This window comes from Antedon mediterranea, chromosome 1, assembly GCF_964355755.1.
Source record: "Antedon mediterranea chromosome 1, ecAntMedi1.1, whole genome shotgun sequence".
NCBI classification, from domain to species: domain Eukaryota; kingdom Metazoa; phylum Echinodermata; class Crinoidea; order Comatulida; family Antedonidae; genus Antedon; species Antedon mediterranea.
Window position 1 is genome coordinate 4,639,725 of NC_092670.1, and position 22,718 is coordinate 4,662,442.

Sequence of the window (22,718 nt, forward strand, 5' to 3'; positions counted from 1 at the left end):
TTATTATTTTATATAATTTATTTATAGAATGGCATTGCAATGGCATGCAAATTGTTTTTGAAATGTTTTCTTTGCATGAAAAGTTTTCAGAATACATAACAGGTGTAGCACAGGTTTTCCCACAAAAAAGATATAAATCAGAATTCTCTTGATGGTCATAAAATGCCTCATTCAATCTTACATCAGCTAGCTTACACATGTCCAGAATGCAGCTATTTTCATTAATATGACTGGCTGTACCAGAGACTAATGTACTACTGTACCTGCACAAATATGAGGTGACATATAATGTGAAATAGGATGAGTATAATATTTTAGCAATAGTATCAAATATCACATCAAGAGGTACTGTATGTATACCTGCTGTGCTAGGGGTTTGTCTTAAACCATGGAGGTATAAAATAAGCTAACCAGATCTTGACTTTGTATTATAGAGGATCAAGTCAAAATTGTTCTACTGCAGTCACTGCAGTAACATGTGATATTTTTGTTTCAATTAGTTCATGAGCAGTCCCATTGTAATTAGTGTGTATGATCAATACAGACTTGCTTTATTTGCATAAAAAGGTTATGATTTGGTGATGAAATAAGAATAATTTGACATGGTCCTTTTTTCTATAAAAATGCAATGATCTCATGATAAAAATACAGTATTGAAATTTGGAAACATAACAAAAAATCAAGGCAAGTCATGGGTTGAAAAGGGAAATCCCCACCATTATTACAAATTAATAATAAGGCCAGAAATCAGTGAAAACAAAACATGTCAACTACTATTTTCTTAACGCATTTGTCATGATCTGACTTAATTTCTTTAAACAACAAATTGATTATGTTGCAGAACAGAAAGTTTTACATAATAGACAGTTTAGTAATTTATAAAAAAGGAAAGGATAAAAAGGAAGAAAACATCAAGTTATTAACAAAGATGTGATTTACAACATCAACACAATACCACTTGCTCTATAGATGTACTGACACATTTCTTTGTAATCTGAGGCCTTGTCTTAATTGGAACAATAAATCAAAAAAACAATATGTCCTTAAGTAATAAAATAAAATCTTTGGGTATGTTGAAGAAGATAAAAGATTTTCATACATTTTGTTTTGTTGTCCAGCATAAAAAATGAATGTAGCCCTACTGTACTTTATTGTAAAGCTCTGTCTACAGTAATGTGATAAAAAATGTGATGGACATGATGTCATATCACTATTATTATATGTGCATATCACTACCATATTTGGGTACATCACTTTTTTTTCGCATAAAGTTTGATAGTGTAGACAAGGCTTGATGCATTGCTACAAAAGATCAGAAAAAAAATCAACCCACAAGATACCAGAAGGTAAACAATGAGGTCTCCTCCACCTGCTGCAAGTCAATTTATGAAAGTTAAAATTAGCTATCATGGTACAATCATCAGTTGAAGTCGAACTTTAATTCTTTTTTTGTAGCCCAAACTTTGCAGAAATGGGGGTTATTAAAATTTATTATTTGGCTTCAACAGAAAAGCGCCCTAAATGACGTAATGAAAACAAATCCACTTTGGAGAACAAAAGCAGTTAATTTACATACAACTGGGTAATATCAAGATGCTATTAACAGAAAAAAGGCCCTAAATGAAACAAAAGAAAGAAAAAGAATCCACTTTGGAGAAACTTCGGAGAACAAAAGCAGATAATTTACATACAACTGGGTACTATCAAGATGCTATATATTAACAGAAAAAGGCCCTAAATGAAAAAAAAATACCAATTTGGAGAAACTTTAGAGAACAAAAGCAGATAATTTACATACTGTACAACTTGGTACTATCAGGATGCTATTAACAGAAAAAGGCCCTACAAGAAATTAAAAAAAATATCCACTTTGGAGAAACTTTGGAGAACAAAAGCAGATAATGTACACATACAACTGGGTAGTATCAAGCAAGGTGCTTTTAATTATAGTACAGTTAATATACCAGTGAATTTCTACAAAAGATAACATATTTTCCTGGATGTTTTTAATTATAGTACAGTTATACCAGTGAATTTCTACCAGTGATAACATATTTTCCTGGATGTTTTTAATTACAGATAAGTGCCTAAATGAGTGAAATTTTAGTCAACTTCATTGTGTAGCTTCCTGTATGAGCATGTTTATAAGGACAATCACTTATGTTGTTGCTGATCCTTGAAATCCAATTAAGATTGTACTTTTCAATGTAAACTTTGTACACCCATTCACACTGATCTGTAACATCAACAACTTTGGGTTTTGTAGATAAATTGGTTCTTGTTTTGCTGTTTGCATTTCTTCTAAGCCATTTAACAAAATAAATAAATTACAGTTAAACAAACATTACTACAAATATAGAAAAGGAGAATTCAAAGAATTCAACATTTTCAATATAATTTGATCATTTTCAAAAATCTGAAATCTGAAAATGATAAAATAACAATTCTAATCTTCTTTTATTTTATCCAAAACTATTCAGTGAATCTGCTGGTAATTTATGAACTACTATACTAACTGCAAGCAACTGGAACTCATCTACTGTAGGCTATTTCTGGATTCCACATCTTGTAGAGATGTTCCCATTAAATAATCATGTCAAGTACAAAATTAATGCCGAATTAATTTAAACGAAAATACATTTTATCTGTACTTACTTAAGAGTTTTGAATTTCTCTAAAATATCTTCTTCCATGGTCTCAGTCTGGTCAGATGAGAATCGGAACTCTGATATCAGTTCAGCATTATGTATATCTTCATCATAGTCACCTAGTTCAGCTGTTGTTAGTAAAAAGAAATGTACTGTAAAGTGAATGACTGACAGTAAATGATAGGCCCTAGAAACCAGTATTTTACAAAAATAGAATTTTGAAAATTCTGCAATGGAAACAAAAAAACAAAGCAAAAGAAGAATTGTTTTCCGGTTTTTGAATACAATTATATTATTCCTTTTAGGATGAGGATGACAACGATTTTAGTTGTTTAGGTAGTCTATTTAAAGATGGTACACAGTCTATCCTAATAATTTATTAGAATTCACCCTCTGTACTTTACCAACACTTTATCAAAATAAATCAAAAGATAAAATAGTTCATGGTAGTGTAAACAGAATGAGCCATACAAAGGGATCTACTTGTAATGTTTACTAAATTACTCATTTATTATCAGGGGTTAACCACAAACAAGAAACAGGCTTTACCATAAGGCACATATGAATTTCTAAAAAAGGTCAGAATATTGGAACCCCTACAACTATTTATGAACTACTCATTCACTGTCAAGGGTTGACCACAAGGTACTGGATGAATAAGAATTAAGTCAACCATGACACACTTAATATGGAATGCTAAAAGAACACTGGCTGGATATTTAAGGATTCACCAGTGATAGAGGCCCCTTGATCTTCAGCTCCAGATGTTTTTGGTCACCCTTACAAAGTTAAAGGCAAAACTAACAGTATTGTTCCTGTTGAAACAAATGATGACATTTTCTGTTAAAATTCAAAGTAGGAGAGAGAAGAGAAAATTCTGGAAAGCTTTTTTTTTTAGTTTTCAATTCTATACTACTGTGATAGTTAGAAAATGTATCTCCTTTATGATCATCTTTTTTTTCTTATAATATTTTCAGGAAAACCCTATTTCACTTTCATATATAATAATATTAATTTCATGTTTGACCCTGACATAATCATTACTGGCCTAACCATTGCTTTTACATCTCCGGGCAATCAAAAGACCTCAGGCCAAGTATCCGAGTACAAGGTTAGGGTTAGCTCTCGTTGAGTTCACCTTTCTTCTATCTTTTAATTTCTCCTGTACTCCTATATAAATTAACATCACGTGGGGCAGAACATGCTTGAAGGCAATAGTAGAATGTGAAGGCATTCTAATGCTGTTGGAATTCACAAGCTATTTATGGTTACGATAACTGTACGCCCTGTTGTGGCGTCAGTAATTCGTTTATTCACCTTTCAGAATTGGCAACATTTTGTGGATGTTGATTTTAAGTGATCAGTAATCCAAGATGGATCTTCCGCCCATCAGCATTTATTGTGGTTTTGGAATTGATAATCCTACAGTATGTATAATCATAACAACAACATGCTTCTGGGCAATAATACCATTTGCTGTTCATTCATTGCTTAATTTTCATATCATTTTCACTTCTCAAATGTTTGGGTTTTACTGATGTTCAAATAATTCTATACATCAGTTGGAATGTTATTAATAGAAATCTAATTAATACTTTTTATAGTAAAATATTGTATTTATAAATGTCTTTGTGTAACATTTAAAAAAACAGATATTATATGGTATCATAAAAAAGGGCTATTGTCAGTTTATCCAGGTAAGCTGGGCACGAAATAGACCACCGAATAAATCAATTGTTATGTCAATACTTACATTGCACAGCAAATGCACCAAGTTCAACTGCAGTATCATATGGGGGTATCAATCTACCTTGTAAGATGTCTTGTTTTAGTTGTAAGAAAAAGAAATATCTAAGGAGACAAAATAGAAGAGATAAAAACTCTTTCTTCATCTAAAATAATACTTTGGTAAAGTGGACGTTTCTGTACCGTTCAGTTAGGGCTATTGGTCGTATTAATATCCATGAATAATCTGTCTCCTACAGTATGGTTTGTGTTATGAAATTTTCAAATCATATGCAAGCCATAACATGTTGAAAATTTGAATTGTAGCTCTCTTCTCAGAGAGAATAGGCCAATGTCGGTTTATCCAGGTAAGCTAGGCACGAAATAGACAACAATAGTTAGTTAGTCAGTCATTTAGCCTACAGTAGTTCAGAAGAAGAATGTTATGAAACTCAAATACATTTAGCCCATAAGTGGCCTCAGTTTACTATGCGAAAAAAATCCTAGTAGTTCATCACCACTAGCAACAAAAATATATATGTAGGGTTCTACATAATATATGTTCTGTTTATAATACAATAACAAATAGAGAAGATGGTTTGGGTCAGGTCACCCCTTTCCATCCTATTCCTATCAATATAGTAATGAGGTGAAATGAAGATTTGTAGCATGTTTACCAGCTTCACTCAACAAACAAAGCTCTTAACTATGTCACGATCCCAAACTGCTCCATATTTATTTGTTAAATAACTTCCCTCACAGATTACTATCTGCTAGATATTTCCCTGTGATAGTAGCAACCATTTTGAAGCCAGCCGACAGAGGTACTGTAACAGTGAATTCAAGATGCCAGATTGTTGTTACCTCTGACAATTGCACTATGCAGCTATTGAGTCTAATAGTCATTCTGCATGTTTCTGAGCATGTACAGAATAATAATAATTATTATTCAGAATGCCATTTTTGACTAAAAAAAAGTTGCATATTGCTGGAACGATGAAATGACAACCTATTTTCACTTTTTTTATTGGTTTGTGGTGTAAATCTTAAGTTGATTTACATACTCTGTCAACAAAACAATTTTAAATACAAACCTTGTTAATTCTTCATGTAAATTGCTTGGTTCTGATGAATAAAATTTGACGCGGAATCGTAGTGTGTATGGAGGACCGACTGAAAAAAATGAAATAATAATAATATTAATATGCATGTATAAACATATTTTTTTGGATTCTAAATATTGAAATTCTTGTTTTCATTAAAATTAAATTGGGACAAAATAGAAACATAAACCTGGCAATTTTTACTTACTTTTTACTTGTTTCTTAAGTGGCTTTGTTGGATCCAACCAATGCTGTAAGAAAATAAATAATTAATAAAATAAATACCATCAATTGAATGTATTTTAGGCTTAAAGTAACTTTATCAGAATCTTTATTATTTTGTTGACCCTTGACACTAGCTGTTCCTTACTGTACACGCACCAACAAGAAAGGCCTACATTATGCAATGGCAATGTGTGCCATGTCATGTCAAAAAGGAACCAAAAGGATAATGCTAGTGGGCCTAAGGAAAACATGTGAGGCCTTAGTCAAACATTGTTTTTTAATGCTCTCTCATAAAATAATCTTAAACCTTGATATTATCATTCGCGATGATATGGTTTTAAAAAGACTGCCGCTATCTGCATTCACCAGGTTGCTTGTACAGATGATTGACACATTAGCGGCCAACTGCTCATGATCGGTCAGACATGACTCAGGATGTTTAATGTCACAAACTAATAAGCTAAGATAATAAGATAAGTTCCATCAGCTACTGTATAACAAGTGAATTACAATATGCCTGGATTACTCCCTGACAGCAGGAAAGTCTTAAACCAATCTTGAATATAATGCTCAATATTTAGCCCCTTAGCCCTCAACAAGTGGCAGCAAAAGGTCAAGCAAAACTTGGGGCATCAGAATAAAAGGTAAATCAGCAATATCTATAGCAAGTTTATTGTTGTGTTGTGAAACTATTGGAATATGCCTGCCAGCAAGTCTATTCAAAAAAGCTTTAGCTGATTTTGATAACAATTAAAACTTGATTAACTACGTACAATTATATAATGTTGTCTTTTCAAATGGCTTAAATAATGTTCTTTTATCAAAGGGTCTACTGTGGGCACAATTGTTTATATGAATCAAAAACCATAGCATAGAAAATTAACCCCTTTATTTTAAAACCTTGTACTTTTTATTTATTTTTAACAGTACTGAAGCACTTTATGGGCCATGAAATGCAGAACACACATCCTACAGTAATGAACACAAAATGGTTAATCATTTCTGATTTCCGAATATAGTTATTATTTGCTTTATGGTTCGTTAACTACAGTATACAGTAGTTTAAACTCTTTCGTATCTTATTTGATACACATTCCGATATCTAGAATTTAGTATATAGATCAATATTTACATAACTGTGCTGTAAGTAAATGCATGGCACACTACTGTGAAGATTTCTATCACCAGAGACCAACAAAATACTCCTTTTAAATTGTTTAGCCTTTGTGCATATTTAAAGAGAAAGATAAAATAAGTTAACAGGATTTTAGGCGATTTATTAATTTTAATCCTATCATTTCACACCTATGTGTGAGTTATTGTTTGTATGGAGGCTTGCATTCACAGCTACTGTAGTTGAAAATACCTGCTGTGTTTACTGTTTGTGAAACTATTGTTTAAACTAAATTTACAGTAGTACAGGTCATTTAAGGACAAGGACTAACCCTTATAATTAGTGAATCACAGGTAATCAACTCATCCAAAACTAGATACTGTACCACTGGGCCATTTTTTGTGTGTTCAGAATGTCATAGAAATTGGATCATCATCATTACATGGGAAGATACTGTAATAGGATATGAACAAATATGAAGAAATAAGGAAAGACAAGTTGAAAGAAAGTGGGGAAAAAGGAAAGAAAAGATGGAAAATACAGTAAGAAATGTGGAATAAGAAAGGAAGGAAAAGTTGGAAAATACAGTAAAGCAAGAAATGTGGAATAAGAAAGGAATAAAAAGTTGGAAAATACAGTAAAGCAAGAAATGTGGAAGAAGAAAGGAATAAAAAGTTGGAAATACAGTAAGAAATGTGGAAGAAGAAAGGAAGGAAAAGTTGGAAAATACAGTAAAGCAAGAAATGTGGAAGAAGAAAGGAATAAAAAGTTGGAAATACAGTAAGAAATGTGGAAGAAGAAAGGAATAAAAAGTTGGAAATACAGTAAGAAATGTGGAAGAAGAAAGGAAGGAAAAGTTGGAAATACAGTAAGAAATGTGGAAGAAGAAAGGAAGGAAAAGTGGAAAATACAGTAAAGCAAGAAATGTGGAATAAGAAAGGAAGGATGAGCAAAATGATTATAAGCTGAAAAAGAAAATCAAGAGAAGAAGGATGACTGATAAATACTTACTGCTATTTGTTCAGCATCTGTGTAGCTTAGTCCAAAATAATCTTTCTCTACAATATCTAACGAATAAAACACTTGTTCATAGAGTTCTTCTGCTTTTGCACTTTTCTATAAAGACAAAAAATGACAGATAGAATTTATATTCTAATCACAAATTAAAACATGTAGTTAATTATGAACTAGGAAATCCTGTCCTATGGCGGTTATTCCACCACCAACCTCTCCTTCTCCCCAAATGTTTGTTTTTCTTGCATTACAATATTCAAAAATTGACAATCTGTCATAATCTGAGTGATTCCCTACACTCGCTATTCGAGGTCCCTTTTGCGGAGGCGAAATATACCAAATTGGCACAAAAAAAAATTGGATTTGCCAAATTTTATCCAGTAGGTGACTTACTGTACGTATGCCAAATAAAAAAAAAAAAATTGACAATGTTACAGTATCCAGTATAAATAATAAGTAAGTACCGGTATCTGAAAAAGGTCACAGTAACACAGTACTAGTTAGAGTAATACACAAATCTGTTTTTCTGTGAATTAGATACATCTGCCCATTGCAGTATCAGTACAGTAGGCTTTTTTACATAACCCATACAACATAATGTTATACAGTATTCTATATTGAATTGACTAAACTAAATAATACATTTAGTACTACAGTGTTTAGGATGATAAAGTCAAGTCAAGTATCATTTATTATCATTTGTTTTAAGAAAAAACATAGAAATTCTGTTTGCTCTGTTGGCGGAGCACAATATCCAACGGACACAACACGAACTCAAAAACAAAAACATTACAAAAAAGTGTCTACATTATGTTTAAGGCTTTAATAGATAAACATTCATAACAACACACTGTACTGTACAGTAAGTACTGTATGTAATAAATATAATAATACTGTATGTATACTGAATATACACTGTACATTCAAACCATGAACTATACACTACAGCAGGATTATAATTTTCATTATTCCATCATGCTTGATCAAAATACACAATGGCTGACACAACACAAGGTCTTATGATTGAATAACTAATCTCAAAAGCAATTGTACAAACACAGCCTACAATGCTTCAACAACGCTCGTACAACACACTCGACACCAAACAGAATTCACAACAAAAACTGTTTAAACATTGCAATACTGTACAACACTTTTTTTTTCATTTCATGCAATATATTTGTTTACAATTTTAGAAAATATTTCAGGATTGTTTCCAAATGGAACAGATCTCATTCTCAGTGAATGGCAGCTATTAATGATCTGGGTTTTGTTGATTCTACAAACTCCCACCCTAAAACAGACGTGCTAATTTAAACTTAAGCTAAATTTTTATTGTTTGGATGGCTTACAGTTACACTACAGTACAGTATCTCGATGTTTTTTGTTGGTAATTGGGCTAAATTGCTGAAGTAAATTTGCAGACATTGTGTGGTAGTACAGTACGTAAATTAAGTAGTACTGTACCTCAACCTCATTTCAATGATGTTCAGAAGCCATTTTGATTTATATAATATCTATAAATATTCCACCCTAAACAAAGTGAATCCAGATGGTAGTATGATTAGAATCCCAGTCAAATTCTTTTCACTGCTCACCAAAGCAGAACCAACCAAAGCTATTTACTACTACTAGGATTATACAGTAACAGTAAATAATGTTTTCATGCTTCTGACCTTTTAACTCTACAATGTACTACAACCTGGACATGTTTAAATAGAGGGTACTAAACAATTGGAAAATCTGATGAAAAATTCTCAACCTGTGCTACAGTAATAAATAGCATGTAAACTGGTCCTAGAGTTCTATACAACACCTTTGACCCTGAAAGAGTATGCCAACACCCAAGGCTGGCCCTAGAGTACCTCTAGCTCAACACCAGTGGCCGTATTCACCAATCTCACTTAGGCTAAGGGAAATACTTACCCTTAAAATTTAAGAATTCCCTTAACAAAGTGAAACACTTAAGGGGTATTCACAAATGAGTTAAGGGATTCACTTACCTAAGGAAAACACTTAATGTAAGGGTAAAACTTAAGGGTAAAAATAATCATAAATATGAGTTCTCCCATTGTCCAATCACAGAGGATTTAATTCCCCTATGGTCCAATCGCTGTCCTCTCTAAAACTAATTTGCATATTTAAAAAAAGAGTAATGGGTTGGGGGACGGGGAGGATGAAGAGAAAAGTGTATGGACGATGGCAGTCAAAACAAAAAAAATAAATCAATATATAGGCATAGACTAATTTGTATGGGTGGGGATCAGCAAAAAAAGGTCTAGATGCTACTCAAACCAAACATGAATCCTAGGCTGGTTAGTGGGCAGACCAACAGGGGTCTAGCATCTCTACCTAGCCTAGACTGGGGCCATCTACAAGTAGGCATAGTACTCGCACATACAGAATCGTCAGCACAACCAAGGTACTGAATAGTTAAGGGAACTTTTAAGGGACCTCTGAGGTCCCTTAAAAGTTAAGGGAAAAATAGACCAAGTTAAGGGTTTCCCTTAACCTTAAACCCTTTGTGAATACCACTTAAGTGAAACCCTTAATATTTTCTTGATTTAAGGGAAATCCTTAGGATTTAAGGGAAATATCTCACTTAAGTGTGATTGGTGAATACGGCCACAGGCCCTTACATTGGCCCTGGATAAGTAGGTTGAATGAGCAGCCAATCTGATGATGAGAAATGTAAACATACTGTACGATGAAAGCATCACAAAAAGGATTATTATAGATAATTTGGAATACCTTGTCTACTACTGTACAGTACAAGTGTATGTGAAAACCTTGAATAGGCCTACATTTGGGGTACATTTTTTCTGTCATCATATCATTATACAGTAGGATATACCATATTGACGCAGGTATAAGCCAATACTCGGGTATAAGCCCATAATCGGGTAAAAGCCAACCCCCGACTTTTGACTAATTTTCATGAAAAATGAGGCACGGGTATAAAAGCCCACCCATTAATTCAAAGATCTACAGTGTGTGCTGTAATACATTATTTTGCATTTGTACAAATACAGGCATCAATATTACAGTAGTTTTACATCATTAGTATTGCTGTACAGTAGACCAGACGCAAAAAATGCTAACCACACTCTCCATGACATTGGGAGCAACTTGATGCCTAAAATGTGTGACAGCTGCTATAGCCAGTTTATAAGCTTGAAATCAATTACAACATGGGCCTATGACTCCCAATAATAATATGGCTTAAACCACAAAAAACTAACAATGTAATGGTTACAAGACTGTTCCTACAGTACATCACCTGTACTGACCATGACCTTGTAACCAATATCAAGCTTCTATTTTATTTTACTATACTGATAAAGTTACAGTTTTACAGTACTTTATGGTTGTGTTTACAAAATTTGTAAGCACCCAAAACAAGCTGATAGCGTCAAAAAACTAGAAAAGACTCAATCTAGTTAGCTGTTTACGAAAACTGAACAGCACTGGAAACAATTTAAATGTTTGCGCAAACATAGCAGTTATGTACAATTTGCATTGAATTCTCATAAAATCTTTTTTTTCATATCTTAAAGTTCACTACACAGTGCGTACCATGCAAATTTGCCGGGTCAAATCCTGACGGACAACCATTAAAACTTGTTAAGGAATCAATAATTCCCGGGGACGTCCTAGGATATTCAAGTTTCGTAAACGCGTACCCTATGCAACAAGGATGAATGCCACTCTGTAATTTAACCTATTCAAAAACCAAAAAAAAACCTTGGTGCATTTTAGTATACTGTACCTTACATATTTTTTAACATTAAATTATTTTCCTGCATTATTAGAGGATGGGTAAACTAAATTTTAAACAAAATGTTTCCTAGCTATTTATAGATTTATCAATTATGAATAAAAAACTGTCAAACGCAATATCTGTTTTGTTTCTTGTTTCAAGTTCGTTGTTGTTAGCTACTCTAAAGACCCGAAGGCAAGCTGAAAAAGGGTTCAACCAACATGATGCCATTGTGTGAAGGAGCCATAATCTCACCATGAGCCCAACACTTTGTTCCCACAAACTTGTTAAAGCTATCAAATCAAACAATCTTGCTCTTAAACAACACATTTATATGGCCTGAAAATTATGAAAGAATGTTTAAAAAAAGCAATGCATTTAAATTATTGAGAATTTTAGGTTCATTACGTTTGTAAAAACTTACACAAAAGCCTGTATTTTAGTCTATTATTCTGCCCACTAGCTAAATCCTAGATTATGATTCAATCTTGGTAAATACTTTGGCTTAAATCGCTCCCAGTGTTCCGGCTATAGATCACCTTTGATACAGTTCTAAAGGTAACTGTTACTTTAGTTTTTTTTGGATTATGTTTCAAAAAGGAAACACTAGAGTAATACCTTTTCTTTAATTACTTCCTGAATTTGTAGTCCGTGTGTACTGTATAAAAAGTCCATTATCATTGTATCAAACAAGGGTTTTCAGCATTTTAAACATTAATTAATTGTTTAACCCCCTTTCCCTATTAATAATAGGGAGATTTTGATTTGCAATGACATGGGTGAGAACATGCATCACAATAATAACCTCACATCACATCCTCAGTCTTCGCAAAGTTCCCCATTATAATTTTAATGTCCTCCAATTTAGTAGCCATTTTGTTGTGGCCACAATCTTACAGTATAATCGTTCATGACTTGTGCCTGAGCATAAACTAACACTAACAGAGGAAACTAAAATAATGTGTACATCGCAGATTCTTCCTTGAGATCAGTACAAAAACCATGAAATGATGGGTATACCCTTATAAAGGCATGGTTTGGGGATTGTACCCTTATAAAATTAGAGTTTCTTCAATTGAATTTTTTGTTTATTGTTGGTTTAAATCCAACTACCAGCCATGAAATGTACTTGAACACAAACTAAACCTACAGGTTAGTTTAATATAATACAAACAATATGTAAAATATGACTTGTTGTTCAACTATAACTATAAATTTCTAACCAGAAAGTGATTAATTTAGGAATTGCTAATAATGAGAAAACCACTTGCCTACCGGTATGTACTGTACTGTGTGAATGCTATCATAAAAGTTTCATTGTAAATAAGGAATTGTCATTATTATATTATTAGCGGAATTCCCCTTTATTGCTCATACTGTACAATACTGCACGGTGACATTCTTTCACATTCAATTGTGTTTGTGGTGAATAAATATCATTCTTTACCAATTTTAAATTCCGTTGAAATACTCATTTAATGCAAACTAGTGGTCGAGTGGTTAAAATACGAACCATGCTATAAATTGGTACAGGTTGAAGTCTCTCCTCGTCCATAGCTAGGTGGTAGAACAAACAGTCTGATTTGTGTGCACTAGTGCTTCTTTTGGTTAGTAAGGGGATTACCCCATTGTAATGGTCCATCCAAGTCTGGCTTATGTGCACTTTAATAGTGTTCAAACTACTGAATTTAAAGACTATATTGTTGTATGTAAGCCATTTTTATACAAGCCCAAGGTTTGTGACTAAAATCTTCAGTTTCTAACTATTTCCAAATTAAAAATGTATTTCCATACAAAAGGCAATAAAAGGAAAAGGAAGAATTGAATTAATTGATCATAAATATCTCTGATCATATCTATTTACAAAAGAAAAAAGTAATTCAATAGAGAGATCTATTTCCTGTGCATTGTGATTTAACAAAGAAAGCCTTTATTTATGATGTTGTTTATGGCTAATCAGTTGAATAGAATAATAGAATAGTACTCACAGTACCTGCAAAAGCTACTGAGACACTATCATTACACTTTTCTTACACAAACCGGACTTCCTGATGAAAACCGCAAATTCAGTGTTCATTTAAAATTCCAAATTCAAATGTGAAAAATTCTCTATTATTTTTAGGCATTTTTTCCCCTGACTTTTTGGACTAGCCAAGAAATAGTGAAAGTAATCAATACAGAACCATAGTAAATAATTAATTTGATAAAAACAATATCCTGGATTTATATTATATAGCGCCTACTGTAATGTTGTGAAACATTATTACCCCAGTCTTGATAGATACAATAACAACAACAGACTGTGGAACATATTTTTTTTTATTATTTACAAAGTTACCAAATCATAGCATAGCAACTTCTATATTTTGTGTCACTTTTACAATTTTGTTTTCCAAATTAGCACATACCAACATCATATTAAATGTGTTTGCCACTATTTAACAACAAAAAGGTGGACAGAGAAGCCTATTTAAAAATCTTACTGTTTCAATTTGACATTGGACATGTTTAGTGTTTAATGTGACAGCACCAAAAGTGTTTACCATACATTTTTTAACCAAATTCTTTTCCTCTTACATCATAGTTTACCTAGTAGTACTGACCATGCTCGCAATAAATAAAGGAAATTATCAACGAAATAAGATATGAATTTTGCCATTGGGAAGATATTCTACCTGGTGAATACCTAAAAATGTCTAGAGTTACAATACAACAGGGGCGATCCACGATCATTTGTCAGGCGATATTATTATTCGGAATATTGTATAAAATTTGTATGATGAAGCATAAACTAATGTCCTAAAAAATAATATCATTATAATTTATTTATTCATTTATTAGTTTAATTATTGTTTTCTCTTTCAGATTGATATAACAACGGCTTGTTGATCCAGTAGCTGACTTAATAATAATAGCTGTCTAGTGAAAAACACTTGGGCTACAGTACAGTACACTTGGGCTAGTAGTACAGTACACTTGGGCTAGTAGTACAGTACACTTGGGCTAGTAGTACAGTAGCAAATATGTACAGTATATTCCTACTACATGCCAAGTGGGATAGTGACCAGTAAGTCCCATTGGTCAATATTGCATGTTACAGTATATTTCATACCGTAGTTCTTTTATTGGTTCAGACTAAAGGGCATTACCGTTCTATGTGAATTTACTGTTACGAATTAAAAATACTCTATTTAGACCAGCGTGAAATTGTAAACTTCCTATTTCGTGACCTAAATCTGGTTCATGGGACCAAGTCGCAGCCCAACCACCCAGATGGACCAACGTAATCAAGCTAATGAGAAGAAACCTTTGTCACTTCAGTCCTACATGGTTGGAGCTGAGGTACTGTACTTTGTAAATTAAGAAAATGTTAGGAACATCTTCAAAACTGTTTGTACTGTAAGTTAAATAATGCTAAAACAAAGGCGCTTTTTTTCTCAAACTATCCTGAAGCCTTTAAAAAATATTTGGCAGCCCCTATTTTGCGAAACATCGTAGTTAAAAAGTTATAATATCAGCCCACAATTAGATGATGCATGCAAAGGAAAGTACCTCTTTTGGATTATTATTATTATAGCAGGCATACAGTGTGTTTTTAGTGTGAAAGCCTTTTGTGTTTCGTTCATGGTGAGTCATTCTGGTATTGATCAATTTGCTTCTAAAGTTAACATAACAATGCACTTTTAAAAGCAATTGATGGTAATTTCATAGTCAAGATCTTTATCTTAGGAATTCAATAGCTTTTTAAATAAAAAAAAAAACCTGAAGATTTACTTTTAAAAATAATTAATAATCTCGGACACCAGACTCAAAAATGAATTTAGGTGAAGAAAATAAAAACAACATCTTAAAAATAGAAAGTGAATTTAATAATTTGCAGTTAGTTCTTTAAATACAGTTTTCAAATTACAATATCTTTTTTATTTGCTTTTAATATTTTAAAGTAGAAACTACAAGACCAGAGGGTTGAATCGCGGGACTTGTTTCTGATGCCAAAACATAGCATAACGGCTTTTTGTGGAATTGATTACGTCAACATTTAATTTTAAAGTACAGTCAGATACCACATACAGTGAACTATAGTTGCAGTTTGCTTAAATACAGTATTTTAATTATGCAGCTAAAACAGCAAAAAAGAATACACAGTAAAATATGTCACAGCCACAGTACTGTACCCCAAGTGTTTACAGAAATATTTCTTACAAAAAACGCCACTCGATTTTTGGATGTAACAGTTTTAATTATTGTTCTGCTTTTTGTTTAACATAACAATTATCAGTAGTAAACATTTTGTGTAAATATATTCTGGCCTAACTGTACAGAACAAAAATAATCAAACTAAACTATAGTAATGTGGAGTTAATACCTAAATGATTTAAACTACATTCCCTGAAGGAATTCCAAGTTGCTATATCAATAAAAACAATAATACTTTATGAGTTTGTGCTAAAAATATCCAGGAAGATGTCACAAATAATAAATATTTACACAATCAAATTTATGGACCACACTCTAGAACACCATATGTGCAATAATGATCGTCAGACTAATTTGAATGTAAGGGAACATAATGCAATAGAATACTGGTGACTTTATTTTTTAAATAACCCTTTTTTTGGTGAAAAAATTGTTGGGGGTGAGGAAGAGCGCAACATTACCTTCTACTACAGGGTACAGTAAATTGTAATTCAAGAAAACTGTTTACTGTTAGTACTGTGTAAATTCATTTGAGATCATTTTGAACTGTGATGCCATTTGATTTCAATATGGTTATACCATTTTAAACGTAATTATAACATTTGTACATAATAATCATTTTCATACTAATACTTCCCTATTTTCTATAAATTAAACATAGTATTAGTAATCATCGGATTTTAAATTATATCATTTTCTATTTGTGTCCTTTCACCGATCAATTTACTGTAAATTCGTTCGATAAATAGGGCAGTAAAAATAGTCTACAGTCCTTTACTTTACAATTACAATACCACATACTGTATTGAACAATAGATCTATTTTGAATACCATTACCATGTCAAGACCACAATTAATCTCATTCCATTTTTCTAACTGTTCCTTTCATTACTTTAATCAAAGGGAGATAATCCTACACAATCTCTTATCATTCAAATAATATCTATTTTCCAGTCAATAACGAGATCGTAATTATTCTTAAGCTGGTTCTAACTTCTAGTCACATGATTATACTTGTAATTTCCCACGTCACAAAGAATATGATAATATAAAATAAATCTGAACAAAGTGAGGCAAGAATTGTATTGATTTAAATCGTTGAATGTGTATTTAAATCCTCAGGCAACTCTATGGGTAGATGTACAGTACTGTACAGTATAGCAAGTAGTAACTGGGTGTGGGTGTGGTCACATTTAAATAAAAAATCTTCCAACATCCATTCAACTGCTCTATTTATTATATTCCTATACAACACACAATAGTATTGCGATCTCTTTTCACTATGCTCACTCTGACTAGGCCTCACAATTAATGATCAGAGATGGTATAAGTATTATCCACCTTTTTGGCAAACTGCAAACAGGAGAAGACTTTCCTACAGTATCATCAGAAATACATATAATAATGCAGAATATTAAAGAAAAGAATATTGTAACCTATTGTATTATTGATGGACAGTATTTTTTGATGTACAGTATAGTGAATCTTTCACATATTTAATACATTCACTAATTAATTTGGTTACAGACATTTGGATTATTAATTGTCATTAACTATAGTATAGTTTTTCTGTCTAATAAAAGAGTATTTTGAGTGTTGGAATGGTTCTTCAACAAAAAGCTTGCATTCGGTTGGTTAACATTTTCTATTCGAATGACATTCTGTTTTGTTTAGCACAATTAATATTTTTACAGTTTACCATTTGATACAAACCGTACTAAACGAATCTTTATTCTTAGCACGAAAGTTCTCAATCGACTGGTGATCTACTCTGGCTGCAGTGTAGCCTAACTGTGGGCCTACAACCAAACGAATAATTCAAATGACAGGCAAAATAATATCAACACAGTAATTTGCTGGTTTCTTGTTTTGTTGTTGACTGCCAAAAGCCTCAATCCAAATCAATTTTTATTTTAAAAACAAATTCATTTTTTAAAAGAGAAAAATAAAAACCATATTTTTATAAATAGTAGAAAATAATGAAAACAATGATTACCTTAATTTCAAATTGTTTGTCAGTTCCATCCAGTAACAAAACCTTACAGACCAGCACATTCTTTTTGGTGCCACTCACACGGACTTCCCCTGCTGCTGCTCCACTGGTATGATGACGACGGTACCTCCTAGAAAAACGATTACTCAGAAATCGCATCATTTTGATATTTGAAAAGTTTTTAAACCATCACACGAATAAATAAATATGAGTGTTATACCATCAAGGTATTTAGCAGTATCCTAAATTCCGTAACAGACTTTGTTTTGAATGTGTATTTGCAGACCCATTACCGTTCCGACTCGCTCTCACAACACCCAACAAAATTCCTTTGCGAATAATTTTCTTTCTGCGCAATCTCAAAAGTTAAAATTCAATCTATACCGCCCTCAATAATTAAACTAATTATGAGGGCGCTACAAACAAAACAATTAACATCAAACTTTACAATATTATTTAAAATGGGTTTGTTTTTGTCGCACTGTACGTCCACTTGAATGATTAAATTGTAAATGTTAGTTTCGATAAAAAAAATCATGTTTCATCTTCATATTATCATGTCTAATGAGTATAAAATATAAAAATCAATGTGATGAATACATTTAAAATTGAGGGCGGCACACTGCATAAATAAACAAGCATGGCGAAACGCGAGCCGGTCGGTTATCGTTTTCATCACGTCGAATCGCCGTCCCTATTATAGGCTCGTAGAACCCAGACAAGGCCTAGCCTAGGCTTAGGCTTTAATTAAGAGACTACAAGGTTCGTGATTAGATCCTGAAATTTGATAATAGAAATAGGTAGAGTCCTACCCAACTAGGCCTAGAGTAGAGGGCTAGGCGGCCCTACTACTACTAGCTAGCTAGCTAGCTAGGCCCTACTTACTAGTAGTATAAGTAGGCCTAGGCCCTAGCTAGGCCTAGAGGCAGTCTAGAGACTGAGGCCCAACTTCCGGTGTCTGATCATTTCGGCCGCCAATCATTTCGGCCGCCGGTTATGGAATTGCCAAATTCATGAAACGCCAAAAAGGACAAAATATGTATTGTTAATTTCGGCCGCCAGAATTGTAATTATTCTTGAATATGTATGACACGCCATGTGTGTTAAAATGTTAATATTTTACTAGGCCTAAATACTGTATTATTAAGCCAAATCGGTGGTCTTCAATTCCAGAAACAGCAGCGATATTTATAGCGTGCACATTGCCATCACTACAGTGAATATTAATGATATTTTTTTATTAAGAAGGAGGTGATGCTGAAGTTTTTTTTATGTGCCAGTCAAAAACACTTGACTTGATTCATATTAAAAGAAACACATTTTTACAAAGCACACGCATCTTCGGGACTTGTAAAATAAATAAAAAAATAAACATTAAATCAATATTCATTTTGACCAAAATATTCAGATGGTAAAATACCGTAACTAATATAACTTTAAATCTATGCCTACGGCAAAAACAAAATGTATTTAGCCCATTGCACAACTGATCTCTAGTTTAAATGACCATAGTTCTCTGTGGCGTTCCATAGACTTATTATTTTTTTTCACTGTAATACTGTACAGTTAATGAGTTATTTCTGGCTATTTCAATTTGGCGCGCCAAAGCTGGCGGCCGAAATGATCATGCCATATTTTATCCTTTTTGGAGTTTCATGAATTTGGGCGTTCCATAACCGACGGCCGAAATGCACTGTGACCCAACCTCCTTGGTTGGCTTAGCTGCCTAGGCCTAGCCCTAGCTTATTTAGTAGGAGGAGGCCTAAAGGCTAGTGACACTAGAATTAATGCTGTGACTAGGCTAGATAGTAGTAGGCCTCCTATATACAGAGGCTCCTATCTATACGAATCCGGGGGACGAATCAAACTAAGATTTGTAGAGACGATTCAAGCAACCTTTTTGGGTCAAACAGCTGACCTGAGAAATTCAATTTTAAATTGCATAATTATAATTTTCTTGCTCAATTTAAAATTGTGCAAATCGTTCAAATTGCGCATAACATTTGCATTAAACATACAGTTACAGGGCTGTAGCCAGCATGAGGCAGATTTTCTTATTCAGATTTTTAGTCTTTTATGTAATTAATTTTATTTTTTTGGTTTTTCTTTTACTTTTCTGTTCTGAGGGTCCCAAATGATCAGCAAATGCTGGATGGATCACCCTCATTAAATATGGTTAAAATAAAATAAATAAGACGCTCGACTCGTCTGAAATTTTCAGTTTTCACAACCCAATCCCCCAGTATAGCTTGTCATATTTTAGTTTAATCGATTTTCCAAAAGAAGTGAAATAGCATAAAATAATACTTTTGTTTTTTAAAAGTATCTCAGTCACATTTTTAAATAAATGGATCCAACCACTTTTTCATTGATTTATTTTCCAACAGAATTTTAAATATGGCGTCTGGAAAAGTTGGACGATTTTTTCTCAAGCCACGGAACATTGCTGTGCTGACCGGCAGTATCCTGACCATTAAACTCTTGCCTGATTTCTTTCCTAAACACACAACTAGGCCCTTTATTGAAGCTTATCAAAATGGGAAAATATGCAATCTCCAGGATTCGCAATTAGAAGAGTTCAAAGAAGTTTGTAGAGCTCTTGGAGTGGTCAAAGCGGACAAGTATCACACGTTTGTCACTGGTCGATGGCAAATCGGAGCAAGTGGATCACCATGGTTACCAAATGGTGTTCACTTTGCAATACCAATTCATTTTGTGGATAACCCAGAAACTTCATCTCTTAACTTGAAAGGCAAATCAGGTGCAATGAAGGAAGGCAAATTATTTAAAGAATCATTCAAACTTAGCAAATCTGCTCGGCAATTTGCTTTAGCAGTGGAAACTGCTCGCATTGAGTCGGGACTCCCTATTTTAAAGGCGTGTTTACTTCCGTTGTACTTTCTTATGGGTTATGCAACGTCCTTTGCAATTTTACCGACTTTGAACTTTTTACCGCTACCGGTTGCTATACTCGCAATTGGTTCTGTGTACTTCATGTGCTATCGGTTTTCAATTGGACGAATAAACGAATCCATTGACTTTAGTATGGATAAGAAAGTAGCCAATTTAAGCCCAGAGTACGCAAACGGAGGGTTAGAATACGTAGAGAAAATACTTCAGAGGAATATTGCTTTAAGAGGTCTGCTTGAAAATGGAAAGAAAAGATTTTCGTATTACGGGAACGAAAATGAAGGAGTATTTTATTCTGCTCATGCTAGGTTAACGGAAAGAAAAGATGCAATTAAGACAATCGTAGACGATAATACTAAGTGTCCGATTGAATAGCTGTTAAGATTCCAAACATTTTTATAAAGCATGCAAAGATTATAAAACAGTAGTGTAATTGTGTGCTCCGATTTCTTGTTTTGTATCTATTAATACCTTTGAGCTTGATAGTTGAAATTGATAGGCAATACAGCTGCTCGCTGGAGCATTTCAAATACTGATTGACTATTTCAGTTATTGGTTGAATGTTGTTATTTCCATTGACATTGGACTCGGCTTTACCTTTTGTCATATAACCCTTAACATTTCTTTCATTATATTTGTTTATTTTGATCTTCAAAAATTGTGTTAATCCCATGAATAATGAATTACCTGAATAACAAGCAGTTGAACATGGACTCTGACTTGGCATAATTTTAGACAAATACTAGTAGAAATTTTTTAATTTGAGTTAAAAGCTAAATTTCCCAGTTATACAGTAATAATATGCATATACTGCTGAGCAAATAATGATTAAAAAACATTAAAGATTATGAAATGTACTAGACAATTAAAATATTGTAATTTACAAAAGTGCAGCACTATGTGTATTATGTTACATTGCAATGCATTTTCATTGACACTTTCCCTGCAATGTTTGATGTTTTGTAAAAATAATGCGAATATCACTTTAATTTATAAGTAGTTCGTGTTGAATGTTCTCTACTTAGATGCGCTGAAGTCTAGACTTAGTTTGTACTGTAGGCTTGAATAAACATCGTAGCCTAGCCATAGGCCAAGCCTGGTGTTGTCTCGTTGATGAATTGTCTTTCTTTTTTTGGCAGAATATGTTAATACAAACTGTTCATCAATGTATTTCTTCACAATCGACTATCGCACTAAAAGTGGTTGCATCACAGAAGCGAATTGATATATATGAATCCATGTGTGATGCATGTCAGTATTAATAAATAATACTAGCAGGTATCTCTTACAACCGACAATAAAACGATAAAAACAACTATTTATAATTAGATTGAAAAAACATAAGTGTTTATTCAAGTGGGGTGGGGGGATGCGTTTATTCCAAATGATGTTCTATAGGGGAGCATTTATTTAAATAGGGCATTTATTCAAAGCAGAGCTTTTATTTGAATAGATACAATAACATAATAAGTTATTCATTGAGCTTTAAATCTACAGTTGGGTCTAAAGAAACAGGAAATTACAAATGATTTGTTTACATACAGAAGCAATTATTAATCGTAACATAACGATTTGCTTATTAGCAAGTAAATATGTTCACTCAAGCGGAAAAACACCTTTAATTCCTCAGATCACTTTCCCATGACTCTATTGACATTATATTCATTCAGATAGTGTAATAAGAAGGCATTTGTTATATGAAGTGTTGAGAATTAAACGCTTGGTGAATAAAAGATGAAAATATCACGCTAGGATGATCTTTGTATATTGCAATTCCCATAATTAGAGACAAATTACAATGCAGTTTTAGCTACCATAATAAAGTAAATTGATCAAAGGTCTGACAGGCAGGGAATAAGGAAACTACATGTCTATGTGCATGATAGAGGCATGTGTCGTTGGTTGTAACACAATGGAGAGAATCACTAGTTTAGACCCTGGTTAGCTACAAGAGTGTATCCCCATAGTTCGGTTTGGATACTGGCATGGACATCATCCAATTTTCTAGCTTTTCCTTGATCTTGTTTTC

At 33.0% G+C, this 22,718-nt stretch overlaps 2 protein-coding genes across 6 annotated transcripts in view; one reads left to right on the forward strand and one right to left on the reverse strand.

Moving 5' to 3' along the window:
• Positions 1-22,718, reverse strand: part of LOC140054046 (uncharacterized) — a 50,828-nt gene that overhangs the window by 27,071 nt on the left and 1,039 nt on the right. For all 5 annotated transcript variants that reach the window (XM_072098886.1, XM_072098877.1, XM_072098869.1 and 2 more), the window contains exons 2-7: positions 17,783-17,909; positions 7,827-7,931; positions 5,685-5,727; positions 5,468-5,546; positions 4,402-4,499; positions 2,656-2,776 (exon numbers count right to left, since the gene is read on the reverse strand). In XM_072098886.1, the coding sequence (XP_071954987.1) occupies positions 2,656-2,776; positions 4,402-4,499; positions 5,468-5,546; positions 5,685-5,727; positions 7,827-7,931; positions 17,783-17,909 (573 nt within the window). The remainder of the gene's footprint in view (positions 1-2,655; positions 2,777-4,401; positions 4,500-5,467; positions 5,547-5,684; positions 5,728-7,826; positions 7,932-17,782; positions 17,910-22,718) is intronic.
• LOC140046040 (transmembrane protein 177-like) lies at positions 18,420-21,900 on the forward strand. Its single transcript, XM_072090577.1, has 2 exons — positions 18,420-18,541; positions 20,167-21,900. Exon 2 carries the CDS (start codon positions 20,177-20,179, stop codon positions 21,062-21,064), a length of 888 nt encoding a protein of 295 aa, XP_071946678.1. The 5' UTR covers positions 18,420-18,541; positions 20,167-20,176; the 3' UTR covers positions 21,065-21,900.